Below are 15214 nucleotides of genomic sequence, written 5' to 3' on the forward strand. Positions count from 1 at the left end.
AGCCCCAGGTTCCCTGTCTGCCGGGAGCCCTGCTCCCGCTGCCACCACTGCCATGCGCTGATAGTGCCGGCCCTGCTCACACTTGCTGACGGAGCTGAGCTATTGGGGCCGAGGCCGGCGCCAGCAGTGGATGCAAGCGGGTCAGCGCTGTCAGTGGGAGCGAGCCGTGGTTGCTGCCCCGATCATCCCTCAGAAGCAGGGAGAGGTAGAGAAGCCCTCAGGGGCAATTAGGGCTGGCAGTAGCCACTTGCACCTGCTGATGGCGCCAAGCGAACGGGACCAGCGCTGGGCATCAGCAGCGGGTGCAAGTGGTGGCTCTGGCACTGGCTGCGGGTGCAAATGGGGCTGACACTAGCACTGGGTGTGAGTGGCGGCTCCGGCACCAGGAGTAGGTGCGAGTGAGGCTGGCGCCAGCAGCAGGTGCAAGCGCCAGGAGGGACCATGGCATGTGGGAGCAAAGAATTTTCAGTAACCACCAGAGGCTTGCCCCGTGACAGCAACCAGCGCCCTGCCTTGGTCTGGTGCCCCCGCTCACCTGCTCCACCATCCCACCACAGCTGATGCCCACCATGTTCAGTGCACACCCCTTGGTGGTCAGCGCATGTCATAGCAACCAGTCGTTCTGCCATTCAGTCTATTTGCATATTAGCCTTTTATTATATAGGATTGGCATGTTTTCAAATATTTTTATCATGGTGAAATGAAGGTTATAAGATAGAGAAGTTAGGAGCTCATGACATCTTACTGTCCCCAGTTAGCTTCTAATTTCCTTAGATGCTATGGACACCTGTCTGCTTGCCTCTCTTACTCAAGATAGAGCTCATCCAACCTCTCCCTTTCTATGCTGTAGGATCTTTTTAGAAGAGAGCATTCCACAGCTGGTAGGCCTGAGGGAGAAAATTAAACCATAGTTGTGAATTAGTAGAGACTATTCAGAGAAGGGTAATTTATATCAGAAGCAGCTCTTCAGGGAATCCAAGTTACTTACAGGGAAGATCACTCTTAATAATGCTTTCTGCTATGCCTATACTCCCAGGTATGGATTTCCACTTAGCGATGCATATCTTAAAAATATACAGTACTTAGCCCTTGCTGGTGTGGCTAGTTGATTGGAATGTTGTCCTATACACCAAAAGGTGGGGAGTTCGTTTGATTCCTGGTCAGGGTACATACCCAGGTTGTGGGTTTAATCCCCTGTCAGGATGCATGCGGGAGGCAACTGATCAATGTTTCTCTCTCACATAGATATTTCTCTCTCACTCTTTATCTCCCTCCCTCCCATCCCCTCTCCTTTCCTCTCACTAAAAATTAATTTAAAAAAATTTAAAAATATGTATTCAATTTATCTTTTTAACAGTAAGATTTCTGTATCCTTATCCTTGATTAGAGGTACTATGAAATGTTGAGAATTCCAAAATGATTACAGTGTATTAGGGCTGAGTATTTGGGACAATACAAATAAACAAAAATATAAATCATACCAATAGATATCTATCTATATATGTAAAAGGCTAATATGCAAAGTGTCCCCTCGGGCGTTCGACCAGGAGACTGGGAGTTTCATCAATCACTTGCTATGACATGTGCTGACCACCAGAGGGCGACGCGGAACGAAGGAAGGCCCCGATCAGCCCTGATCATTGGCCAGGCCTAGGGACCCTACCCGTGCATTTTTGTGCACCAGGCCTCTATTTTACTAATAAGCACATAAAAAAAATTATTCCTTCAAATTGCATATGTTTCACTGAATGAATTAAATACATGAAGGAATCAGAGAATATAATAAAGTGCCAAATTATACATTGGTAGCAACTACTTAGAGTCTACCAGAGTGGGTTTTCCTAATCTGTACTCAACTTACCTCTGAGAAAGAGGAGACTTCTGTGTATTTCCAAAATTGTTCTTGTTGAATTTGTTATTGTTGTGGTATAAGCAGGGACCTAGAACTGTAGTTACTGGTGACCTTTAGCCTCCACCTATAGGAATGTGGAATTGAATGATACTCTTGTTCCCACAGCAAAGTAAAAGAAACTCAGTGTGCCAAGAACATGAGTAATTCAGATATATTTGAGGTTTTTAGATCTTAAATTCTGAGAAAATATAGTTTTATGTATTGAGTTTGGCTGTACTATTTTGAGTTAATTTTAGGGGTAACTTTAGAATCAGTTTTAGAATTCCAGCTTCCAATGATAGTCCTTTGCTTAGTCATGAGGGGTTAGGTGTAATGCCACATTATATTGAGAAGTCTAGGAACTGTTGCTATACGTATATTAACCTAGCTAGGCACTGACATTTGAGAAGGAAGAAAAACACTCTACATTCCTAAAGGTTGAGCTGTTGCTATGTTGCAAAATCTTATTTTCCTTAATTCCTAGTAATCTTCACTAACCCTTCCTTTCAAGGAATCATCAAATGTGATGTACTTAAGGATGTATAGCACCCTGGCCCAGGATTTCAGTTGGTTAGCTCAGCTGGTTAGAGCATTGTCCTGATATGCCAAGGTTGTGAGTTTGATTCCTGGTCAGGGCACATGCAAGAATCAGCCAAAGGATGCATAAATAAGTGGAACAACAAATCTCTCTGTCTCTTTCTCTCTCCATCTCCCTCTCCCTCTCTCCCTCCCCCTCCCTCACCTCTCTTAAATCAATAAATTTTTTTTATTTTCTAAGATTTTAATTAAATACTTTAAAGAAACACAGCATACAGAAATGTTAAAAAAAAAAAAAAATCCCAAAGGATTACAGGCAAGCTATAGATGATGAGAATTCTTTTTAAGAGATACAAAATAGGGGAGAAAAATAAAGTTTTTATTTTATGTACTATTTATACATTAACTATAAACCATAGTACTAAAAGCTTTCAAACATTGGCAAGAAAGGCTGAAAAATTTTTGGTCTTCCTTAGATTCTCTTGAAATTCTGCTAGGCATTCCAGATGAGGAGCACTATCTGACACTTCATAGTCCCTTGCTTCATTTAGGTGCAGGCAAAACATATATGGGCTATCAGGATGCTTAGAGTCAATATTAGTGAATATAAACTACAACTTATCACCATAAATTTTTTGAATTTCTAGTCCAAGTCGATCTTTAAATATGTCTACAGACTTTTGTAACCTTTGCAACCTCTCTTCACTCGTTTTTTTAGCAGTGGAAATAGTTTCCTTCTTCCTAGCATATTCTTCCTTAAGATCCTGGATATTTGTAGTCAGTACTTCCAAATCCTGCTTTTTGCCATTTACTTCACCAATCAACTTTAACAAGTTATCTTTTTTTTCTTGAATAAGCTTATTCTGCTTGCAGATCTGATTTTGATATTCTAGATACATCTGAACCATTCGCTCTTCTTCCTTCAATTTCACAGACAGCTTTTCTGTAAATGCTTTATGGATGTCCTTGTAGGTATCTCTTAGTCCCACCATCTGACAGGAGGTGTCATTGACATTGCTTTTGAATTTATTCCAAAATTCATTAATGTTTTTATCCAACAGTGCCAGCTCATCCTCTACCATTTTGTAAGACAATGCTTCTCCGGGAGGACTGGGCCCCACCGCCCTCCCCACACAAGACGTGAACCGACCCCAGCTAACCGCCAGGCTGCAGACCCATCTCCCTCTCAAATCAATTATTTTTAAAAAAAATTTAGAAAAAAAGAATGTATGGCAACAAAGTCTCCCAAAGACTAACATCTTTTATTGCTCTGTAATAAAAGGAATATGTGCGTGTTCTCTCTCTCTCTCTCTCTCTCTCTCTCTCTCTCTCTCTCTCTCTCTCTCGTGCTCTCTCTTTCTGTAACTATCTAATAACTGAGAGTGCTACTTAAGTGACCAACAGGTGAGTAGCGTATACCAAGTATATGCTGCACAAAGGGATGATTCATGTCCTGGGTGGGACAGAGCAGGATAGTGTGAAATTTCATCACACTACTCAGAATGGTTTGCTACTTAAAATTTAGAAATTGGTTATTTCTGAAATTTACCATTTAATATTTGCAGGCTGCATGTAACTGAAACTGTGGATAAAGGGGGACTGCACAATAAAGATACTGCAGTTGGTGCATTTCAGAGAACAAATATATTACTGAATGTTCTAAATTGTGATTTTGGAACTCTACATACTATTTTCAGAGCCCTTTTAGAAACACCTATGTTCCCTAGAAACACAGTCTTTGGGCATTTAGGTGGTTTTAACAGTGGATATTTGTCATTGCTCACATTGTTGTGGTCAGGGGGATATCACAGCTGGTAATCTGAACTGAATAGTTGGGAAGAAACTCCAGAAAAGTGAGTAATATTTATGGTTTGCCAAAGCAAATTGCAGTTAAATTGCTTCCACAATAAATCTGCTCTTGCACCTTTGTCAGATGTTAACGAAAGTCATTTATTTGTTTTATTTTAGTGATGTCCTTGCCTTGCCCATTTTTAAGCAAGAAGAGTCAAGTTTGCCTCCTGATAATGAGAATAAAATCCTACCTTTTCAGTACGTGCTTTGTGCTGCCACCTCTCCAGCAGTGAAACTCCACGACGAAACCCTGACATATCTCAATCAAGGTTAGATGCGTCCTTGTTTGTTAGTATTACTGCAGACCTGCTGAATTCATGATATTTAATTAGGTACACTTTATGTGAAAAGTGCACCTTTCGGCCCAGTTGGTGTTGCTCAGTGGTTGAGCGTCGACCCATGAACCAGACGGTCAAGGTTTGGTTCCCTGTCAGGCTACATGCCTGGAGTTTCGGGCTCAATTCCAAGTGGGGGTTGAGAGGGGGAGGCTAATTGGTGATTCTCTCTCATCATTGATGTTTGTCTCTCTCCCTCTCCCTTCATCTCTCTGAAATCAATATAAACATTTTTTTAAGTGCATCTTTCTAGTGTAGACTGTCAAAATCCAAGGCTTACTTCAGATATTTGAGTTTTAATGTCATATGAGATATATATTAATAGCTTCTTTTGTCTGTGTGCCCATTTTTAGTTTCCATCTCTCTCTTTTTTTCTAATCTGTGTTCCCTGAACATGCTTACTGGTTACTATTTGAGAAGAATTACCCCACTCACCATTATGGTTTATCAGTTGTATGGCCTTGGACAAGTTGCATAAACTCTTTTTTTTTCTTTATTGATTCAAGTATTACATATGTGCCCTTATACCCCCAACCCCCACCCCCACCCCCGCTCATTCCCTCACCCCCCTAGTGTCTGTGTCCATTGGTTAGGCTTATATGCATGCATACAAGTACTTTGGTTGATCTCTCCCCCTTCCCACCATCCTCCTCTGCCTTCCCTCTGAGGTTTGATGGTCTGATCGATGTTTCTCTGTCTCTGGATCTGTTTTTGTTCATCAGTTTATGTTGTTCATTATATTCCATAAATGAGTGAGTTCATGTGATATTTATCTTTCTCCAACTGACTTATTTCACTTAGCACGGTGGTTGGCAAACTGCGGCTCGCGAGCCACATGCGGCTCTGTTGACTAAGGAGTTTGCTGACCACTGACTTAGCATAATGCTCTCCAGGTCCATCCATGCTGTTGCAAATGGTAGGAGTTCCTTCCTTCTTACAGCAGCGTAGTATTCCATTGTGTAGATGTACCACAATTTTCTTTTTTCTTTCTTTTTTTTTAAAAATATATTTTATTGATTTTTTACAGAGAGGAAGGAAGAGGGATAGAGAGTCAGAAACATCGATGAGAGAGAAACATCGATCAGCTGCCTCCTGCACACCTCCTACTGGGGATGTGCCCGCAACCAAGTTACATGCCCTTGACCGGAATCGAACCCGGGACCTTTCAGTCCTCAGGCTGACGCTCTATCCACTGAGCCAAACCGGTTTTGGCACAATTTTCTAATCCACTCGTCTGCTGATGGGCATTTAGGCTGTTTCCAAATCTTAGCTATGGTGGATTGTGTTGCTATGAACATAGGGGTGCATATATCCTTTCTGATTGGTGTTTGTAGTTTCTTGGGATATAGTCCTAGAAGTAGGATCACTGGGTCAAATGGGAGTTCCATTTTTAGTTTTTTGAGGAAACTCCGTACTGTTTTCCACAGTGTCTACATCAGTTTGCATTCCCACCAGCAGTGCACGGGGGTTCCTTTCTCCGCCTCCACGCCAGCACTTGTCATTTGTTGATTTGTTGATGATAGCCATTCTGACAGGTGTGAGATGGTACCTCATTGTCGTTTTGATTTGCATCTCTTTCGAGCATGTTTTCATATGTCTCTTGGCCTTCTGTATGTCTTCCTTTGAAAAGTATCTATTTAGGTCTGTTTCCCATTTTTTTTTTTTTTTTTATAATTTTATTTTTTTTTTTTAAATATATTTTATTGATATTTTACAGAGAGGAAGGGAGAGGGATAGAGAGCTAGAAACATCGATGAGAGAGAAACATCGATCAGCTGCCTCCTGCACACCCCCCACTGGGGATGTGCCCGCAACCAAGGTACATGCCCTTGACCGGAATCGAACCCGGGACCTTTCAGTCCGCAGGCCGACGCTCTATCCACTGAGCCAAACCGATTTCGGCTGTTTCCCATTTTTTGATTGGGTTGTTTATCTTCCTTTTGTTAAGTTGTATGAGTTTCCTGTAAATGCTGGAGATTAAACTCTTATTGTAGATAACATTGGCAAGTATGTTCTCTCATGCAGTGGGCTTTCTTGTTGTTTTGCTGATGGTTTCTTTTGCTGTACAGAAGCTTTTTATTTTGATGTAGTCCCATTTGTTTATTTTCTCTTTAGTTTCCATTGCCCTAGGAGCTGTATCGGTGAAGATATTGCTTCGGCATATGTCTGAGATTTTGCTGCCTGTGGATTCCTCTAAAATTTTTACGGTTTCCCGTCTTACGTTTAAGTCCTTTATCCATTTTGAGTTTATTTTTGTGTATGGGGTAAGTTGGTGGTCTAGTTTCATTATTTTGGGGTGTATCTGTCCAATTTTCCCAGCACCATTTATTGAAGAGACTGTCTTGATTTCATTGTATGTTCATGCCTCCTTTGTCAAATATTAATTGAGCATAGTGGTTTGGGTCGATTTCTGGGTTCTCTATTCTATTCCATTGGTCTATATGTCTGTTCTTATGCCAGTACCAGGCAGTTTTGAGAACAGTGGCTTTGTAATACAGCTTGAAATCTGGTATTGAGATCCCTCCTACTTTGTTCTTCTTTCTCAGGATTGCTGTGGCTATTTGGGGTCTTTTTTTATTCCAGATGAATTTTTGGAGAGTTCGTTCTAGGTCTGTGAAATATGCCGTTGGTATTTTAATGGGGAGTGCATTGAATCTATAGATTGCTTTGGGTAGTATGGACATTTTAATGATGTTGATTTTACCAATCCATGAACATGGTATTTTCTTCCATCTGTTTATGTCTTCCTCTATCTCTTTTTTTCAGTGTCCGGTAGTTTTCAGAGTACAGGACTTTTACCTCCTTAGTTAAGTTTATTCCTAAGTATCTTAATTTTTTTGGTGCAATAGTAAATGGGATTGTTTTATTAATTTCTCTTTCTGTAAGTTCACTATTGGTGTATAAAAATGCCATAGATTTCTGGGTGTTAATTTTGTATCCTGCTACATTGCTGAATTCATTTATTAAGTCTAGTTTTTGATGGAGTCTTTAGGGTTTTCTATGTACAGTATCATGTCATCTGCGAATAATGACAGTTTTGCTTCTTATTTCCAATTTAGATACCTTTTATTTCTTCTTCTTGTCTAATTGCTATGGCTAGCACTTCTAGTACTATGTCGAACAGGAGTGGTGAAAGTGGGCATCCCTGTCTCGTTCCTGTTCTTAGGTGAGATGGTTTTAGTTTTTGCCCTTTGAGTATGATGTTGGCTGTAGGTTTGTCATATAAGGCTTTATTATGTTGAGGTATGATACCTCTATTCCCATTTTGCTGAGGGTTTTTATCAAGAAAGGATGTTGGATTTTGTCAAATGCTTTTTCTGCATCAATTGATATGACTATGTTTGCATAAACTCTATGTTTTAGTTTCCTTATCTGTAAAAATGGGATTGATAATACCTTAGAGAGAGTTGTGTAAATTAAATGATACAATGTATGAAAACATTTAGCACTGTGCCTAGCATATAGTAAAGAATTGTAGTTGTTGTTACTAATACTAATAATACTATATTCTTATGTATTCAACCAACTGAATTTTATTCCTTTTTTTTTTTTTTTTTTTTTGCCTCTAAGGCAATTTATGAAAGTTCCTGCTTTTAACAACTACCTGTCATACATCCATAAACAAGATATTTGGGGGGATACAAACTTTCATATGATTCTGTCTATACTCTCTCAAGATATTGTTACTAAGTTTTACTCTATCCTTAAGTGATTGGAAACCCTTCTTTTTCTATAGTGTGTCTGGCACTTCTAGATGATGCTGGCAATAATGTGACAATGATGATGACAGCTTACATTCATAGATTCATTAAGTGCCAGGCCTTGTTTTACATGCTTTATATGTATTAAGGCATTTAATCCTGTCAACAGCCCTGTGAGAAGAATTACTAAATATTCCCGTTTTGAGGCTGAGGCAACTGAGGCAAAGATTAAGAAATTTGAAAAGGGCACACAATGAAAGAACCGGGTTTTTAAACCCAGGAAATAGCTTGGCTTCCAGCTACATTAAATTGAGGAAAGGGACCAGGGCTTATGTATGTTTTTATCCCACACAGAATCTAACATTACTTTCAAAGCTCCAAAAATGTTGCTAAAAATGCCTTTTTTTTGGAAGTGGGGGTGTGGAGAAAGAGGAATCTTTAATTATTCAGTAATTCCAAATCATGATCTGTCTGAGAGAGGAATATTCCTTGGGGTATTGAAGGGTGGTGGTGTATACATTCGTGTGTGGGCCATTTTCTAGCCGCTCCAAGGCTAGAGCTTATTCTAGATACTTGGATCCGACTTTGGGCCCCTCAATTTGCCTGCAGGCAAACGGTTGGGGGAGGGGGAAGCACGCCACAGCCTATAGTTTCATGGGAGTAAGGAGTTTCTCATCTCATTCCTCTTACAGCACACAGGCTCCAGCTCCCTCTTGGGTGCCCTCAGGTCCACTGAGCACCCACTTCTTCCCTGAGCCTTCTGCCTGAGTCTGGACACTTGGATGTTTCTGACAGTTCTTTCCCCCACCCCCAGGACTCACGTCCTTCAGCCCATCCACCAAAAGTGCGGTGGACCCATACATTAGATTCTTCAGAGAACACTGCTCTCCTAAAATTCAACTCGCTGCCACCATGAACCAGAGGGAAACTCTCCTCCCAACTGAGTTTTTTCTTTCTGAATTTTGCAAAGTTAATTATGATGAATGTAATACGTAGTTACTTTTTCTTTCAGGACAGTCTTATGAAATCCGAATGCTAGACAACAGGAAACTTGGAGAACTTCCAGAAATTAATGGCAAGTTGGTGAAGGTAAAAGAAAATGAAAAACATCCTTTTTATTGACTCTTTGTAATATTATTTTGCTTCCATAAAAGTCTTGCTGATATCTTACCTGCTACAATTTGCTGGCAGAATGTGGAATCAGAGTGAGCCCCTCTATTCACATAGATTTTTCAGAGCTGCAGGAACAGAAGGCTTACCACTCCATGTCAGGAGAGTTTCGTGATACAGTAACATCCTTGAGATCTTGAGAGAAGTTCCCCTGTCTCTTTGGATACTTTGTCTTTTTGCAGGGAAAACAGAAGCTAGTGTTGACTAATAGCAGTTTTCTTTGTCTAATTCACAGTACAATTGGGACAGAGGAGTTTGGGCAGCAGCTATAAAAGATGATAAGAAGGATATTAATAGGCATCTCTGAAAAGTAAGAGTAATAAAAGTAAAGTTAATGGAAATAGCTGCTACCTGCTCTGTTTACAGTTTATATGGCGGGTTAGCAAGCAAGGGCCTTGGTGAGTTTTTGATACACATCTGAAGATCCAAGCCAAATATTACATGATAGCAGTAGGGGCATATAGAAATGCTACTGATATGAGTCCTTTATGCTTAGTTACCATCAGAACTGATGTTTCAGCCAAATATGGTACTGGTTCATTGTAAAGATTATATCTGAGCAATTATAAAATTTACCTTGAATTAGAGCTTGGTATGGTGTGGGTCTTAGCGTGAAATAGGTCTTAAAAAATTTTTTAGCTTGTATCTAAAAACTAACTGGGGGTGACTTCTGCAATTTTTTGTTTGTCAGCATTGATTTTAAAGGAATCCTATTATCATTTGATTTTATTGCTTCCTTTTAGAGTATATTCCGTGTAGTGTTCCATGACAGACGGTTACAATACACTGAACACCAGCAGCTGGAGGGCTGGAGGTGGAACCGACCTGGAGATAGAATTCTTGACATTGGTGAGTTAAGAGAATCTATTCCCAGGAAACGCCTATAAACTATGGCCTGAGAATTGGTGTTCTTGAGTTTACTTTGATTCAAAATGCTTCAGGGGCTCAATTAGCATGTACTTGGAAGTGGTTATTAAGTATAAAAACTTACTAGTATGATGATACCAAAAGTTAGAAAGTGGAGACACTTCAGTTCCAGAACAGTCATATTCATTATTTCAGGGTGATTTTTTGTTGTTTTTATTTCTTTTTAATTTAGTTGTAAAATATACATAACATAAAATTTTAATTATTTTTAATACATAAAATTATCCAGTATTTACCTTTTTGTGATTGGCTTATTACACTTAGCATAATCATCAAGGTTAATTTATGTAGTAGGATGTGTCAGAATTTCCTTCCTTTTTATGACTATACTAGAGGCCCAATGCATGAAATTCGTCTGGCCACCGGCAGGCACCCGGGACCTGGGCTTTCCTCTGGCCGCCATAGGCACCTGGGACCTGGGCCCCCGGCTTTCCTCGCAGCCCCAGCTTTGTCCAGAAGGTCATCCGGTCTAATTAGCATATTACGCTTTTATTATTATAGATAACTAGAGGCCTGGTGCATGAAAATTCATGCACTGGAAGGGGAGGTCCCTCAGCCCAGGCGGCCCCCTCTCACAGTCCGGGAGCCCTCAGGGGCAGGAGGCAACCCAGCAATCAGGGGAAGGCGATGCCCCCATCACACCTCTGCTGCTGCCACTGCTGGCAGTGTAAGCCTCGGCTGGCCCTGGTTACCTGAGCCTTGGGTGGCCCTGGGCGGCTGGGTAGCCACCATTCGAGGCTTGCCTGCACCTTGGGCTGGCCCTGGGCAGCTGGGGGGCTGAGGGGACTGGGGGACTCCAGAGGCAGGCGTGTGGAGTGGCCAGACCCACCTGGGGCGGGCTTGGCCGGGCCGCACGGCCTGCTGCCCCAATGGGGCTGAGTGGACTGGGCGCCGCCATCTTGTGGCTGTGGGCTCTGCCATCTTTGAGGGCGTGATAGTCAATTAGCATATTCCCTCCTTATTTGTTGTGGGCATCACCATATTTGTGAGGGTGTGATGGTCAATTAGCATATTTCCTTTTTATTAAATAGGCTATTTCATTGTATATAGATAGCACATTTTGTTTATCCATTCACCCCTCAGTGGATGCTTGGGTTGATTCCACCTTTTGGCTATTGTGAATGAATAATGCTACTATGAACCTGCGTGTGCAAATACTTATTTCAGTCTCTGCTTTCAATTCTTTTGGGTGTATGCACAGAAGGGGAATTGCTATATTATATGATAATTTTATTTAAAAATCTTTGAGGAACCACCATACTGTTTTCCACAGTGGCTATACATTTTACGTTTCTATCAGAATTGCACAAGTGTTCTAATTATTCTACCTCTTTACCGACACTTATTTTCTATTTTTTTAATATTAGCTATTCTAATAGATATGGAGTGGTATATTACTGTGATTTTGATTTATATTTCTCTAATGATTAGTGATGTTGGGTATCTTTTCATGTACTTACTAGTGGCCCGGTGCACGAAATTCATGCACATTAAAAGGAGATTAATTAGAGGAAATAATTTAATATTGCTATTTGCCCTTTCTCTATAATAGAAGTGTCAGAGATGAAAGAAAATTAGTAAAATGTATATGAAAACCTTCCTCCTGTCAGAGTCTGAGGCGCACCATGGGACCCAGAGTCAAGTCCCTGCCCACCCACATGTGCCTCAAAATCGCGGGAGACCCAGACCCAGCCGCCCCCCACCCCATTGGGCTAGATCCAGACCCAGCCAGTCCCACCCTTGTCAAGCCCCACTGGGCAGGGGACGTAGCCTCAGGTCCCTTGGCCTGGCGCCAGGATGGGGGGTGTGGCCTGAGGTCCCCCAGCCCCGCCAGGTTGGGGGCATTGCCTGAAGTCCCCTGTCAAGCCCCACTGGGCAGGGGGCGTGGCTTGAGTTCCCCCAACCCAGCACTGGGGGTACACCTTGAGGTCCCCTGTCAAGCCCTGCCAGGCAGGGGGGCGCAGCCTCAGGTCCCCTGACCCAGTGCTGGGGAGGTGCTGGGGTGAGGGGTGCGGCCTAAGGTCCCCTGTCAAGCCCCACCTGGTGGGGGGTGCGGCCTGAGGTCCCCTGGCCAGGCGCTGGGGTGGGGGGAGCAGCCTGAGGTCCCCTAGCCCAGCACCAGGACAGGAAGCGTACCTTGAGGTCCCCCTTCAAGCCCCACCAGACGGGGGGTGTGGCCTCAGGTCCCCTGGCCTGGCGCCGGGGCAGGGGGCGAGGCCTGAGGTCCCCATCAAGCCCTGCCAAGTGGGGGGTGCGGCCTGAGGTCCCCAAGCCTGGTGCTGGGGTGGGGGGCACAGCCTGAAGTTCCCTGTCAAGCCCCACCTGGTGGGGGGCGTGCCCTGAGGTCCCACAGCCTGGCACTGGGGCGGGGGGAGCAGCCTGAGGTCCCCTAGCCCAGCACCAGGACAGGGAGTGCACCTTGAGGTCCCCTGTCCAGCCCCATCAGGTGTGGGGCACGGCCTGAGGTCCCCTGTCAAGCCCTGCTGGGTGGAGAACATGGCCTGAGGTCCCCTGTCAAGCCCCATGGGGGCAGGGGAGGGCGTAGCCTCAGGTCTCTGCTGATTGCTCATTAAGGCTCCTTATGGGAACTTGGCCTCAGCTGTGGGTGCAGCCATCTTTGTGACGGAGTGATGGTCAATTAGTATATTCCCTCTTTATTAGATAGGATTGGCCATTTGTATATCTTTGGAGAAATGTGTATTCAAATCCTTTGCCCATTTTTAAAAAAAATTTTTATTGTCTAAAGTTTTATATATGTCTCCTTTTGCCCCAATTGACACCCCCTCCCCCCAGCCATTCCTCTCCCTTCCTCTCTGTAAAAAATTAATAAAATATATTTAAAAAAAAAAGTTTTTCCTAAGAGTTTTAGGTTTAGGTGTAGATATTTTTTTTAAGGAAGGAAATTCTTATTTGTTTGTTTGTTTATTTATTTATTTTGAGAGAGAGAAAGAAACATCAATTTTTTGTTCCACTTATTTATACATTCATTGATTACTTTCTTGTATGTGCCCTGACTAGAGATTGAACTCGCAACATGGGTATATCGGGATGATGCTCTAACCAACTGCCCTACCTGGACAGGGCAGTGTAGATCCATTTTTTAAGTTAGTTTTCGTATATGGTGTAAAGTAAGAGTCCATCTTCATTCCCTGCATGTGGATTTCCAGTTTTTCCAACACCATTTGTTGAAAAGACTATCCTTTACCATTGAATGGCCTTGTCACCCTTGTTTAAAATCATTTTGCCATATATATGAAGGTTTGTTTCTGAGCTCTCTATTCTGTTCCATTTGTCCATATATTAATCTTTATGCCTGTACCACACCAGTTTTTTGTTTGTTTAATCCTCACCCAAGCATTCTTTTTCCATTGATTTTTAGAGAATAGAAGGGAGAGGGAGAGACATAGAGAGAAACATTGATGTGAAGAGACACATCGCTTGGTTGCTTCTTTCATGCACCCCAGCCAGGACTGGGGATTGAGCCCACAACCCAGGAACGTGCCCTTGACCAGAATCGAACCCAGGACCCTTTAATCTGTTTCAGTGCTCTATCCACTGAGTCAAACTGCCTAGGGCTTACACCATTTTTAATCATTGTAACTTCATAGTAAGTTTTTTTTCTCTTTAATTTTTATAGGGATAGAGGAAAGGAGAGAGAGAGAAACATTGATTTGTTGTTCCATTTATTTATGCATTCATTGGTTGATTCCTGTATGTGCCCTAACTGGGGATCAAACCTGCAGTTTTGGCGTATTGGAACGATGCTCTAATCAACTGAGCTACCCGGCCAGGGCATGTAGGAAGTTTTAAAATAAAAAACTATGAGACCTCCAATTTTGTTACTTTTCAAGATTGATGTGTCACTCTGCTATAGGATTATTTGATGACTTTCCCACTTCTATCTGTGATACAGTACTTTATGCCTTTATCGTTCTATAGCAATACTCTTAGTGTACTTCTAGCAGTTAACACTAATCTAAAAACTAAGTGAAGCAGATTATGTTACAATTTTCATGACACAAGAGCTAGTGTGTAGACTAAATCTATTTTTAAGTAGAATTAAACTTTTTAAAGTAGAAAAAAGATACTCAGAAGCAAAGTATCCTATCTAATAAAAGAGTAATATGCAAATTAACCATCACTCTGCTACACCCACAAGCCACACCCATAAGCCAATCAGGAGTGAATATGCAAATAAACCCAACCAAGATGGCTACGGCCACAGAGAGCAGGAGGGAGGCTTGGGTTTCCCCGGCAATGGAGGAAGCCAAGCTTTCCGCCTGCCCTTGTCGGCCTAGGCCTCCACTCAAGGCTACAAAGTTTCATGATAAAAGATACATAAAATCAAACAGAAATGGTGGCAGCCACGGAGCTGGAAAGAGCAGGAGGCTAGGGTTGCCCCCGGCGATGGAGGAAGCCAAGCTTTCCGCACACCCTGGCCGGCCCAGGACTCTGCTTAAGGCTACAAAGTTTCAATTATAGAAGATACATAAACCCCAACAGAAATGGCTGCCGCCATGGAGCAGGCAGAAGGCTTGGCTCTGCTCCAGGCTACAAAGTTTCAATTGTAGAAGATAAATAAACCCCAGATACCAGGGCCTTCGCTTGGGTTGCCAGGGGGTGTGGCCGGCCTGCAAACCACCACAGGCCCCTCGCCCAGGCCGCCCCACGCCCCAAGGGAACCCCCACTCTGATCCGGGACACCCTTCAGGGCAAACCAGCTGGCCCCCACCTGTGCACCAGGCCTCTATCCTATCTAATAAAAGAGTAATATGCAGATTGACCACCACTCCAACACACAA

At 42.6% G+C, this 15214-nt stretch overlaps 1 protein-coding gene and 1 pseudogene across 3 annotated transcripts in view; one reads left to right on the top strand and one right to left on the bottom strand.

Annotated features, from left to right (window-relative positions):
• Positions 1–15214, top strand: part of TFCP2 (transcription factor CP2) — a 49755-nt gene that overhangs the window by 17327 nt on the left and 17214 nt on the right. For both annotated transcript variants that reach the window (XM_080659538.1, XM_080659537.1), the window contains exons 2-4: positions 4397–4548; positions 9328–9404; positions 10229–10334. In XM_080659538.1, the coding sequence (XP_080515664.1) occupies positions 4397–4548; positions 9328–9404; positions 10229–10334 (335 nt within the window). The remainder of the gene's footprint in view (positions 1–4396; positions 4549–9327; positions 9405–10228; positions 10335–15214) is intronic.
• Positions 2831–3561, bottom strand: LOC308243765 (kinetochore protein Spc25-like; annotated as a pseudogene). The gene has a single exon. The product of its transcript is annotated as a kinetochore protein Spc25-like (transcript).

The sequence above is a fragment of the Plecotus auritus genome (genome assembly GCF_963455305.1).
Source record: "Plecotus auritus genome assembly, chromosome: 3".
Lineage (NCBI taxonomy): Eukaryota > Metazoa > Chordata > Mammalia > Chiroptera > Vespertilionidae > Plecotus > Plecotus auritus.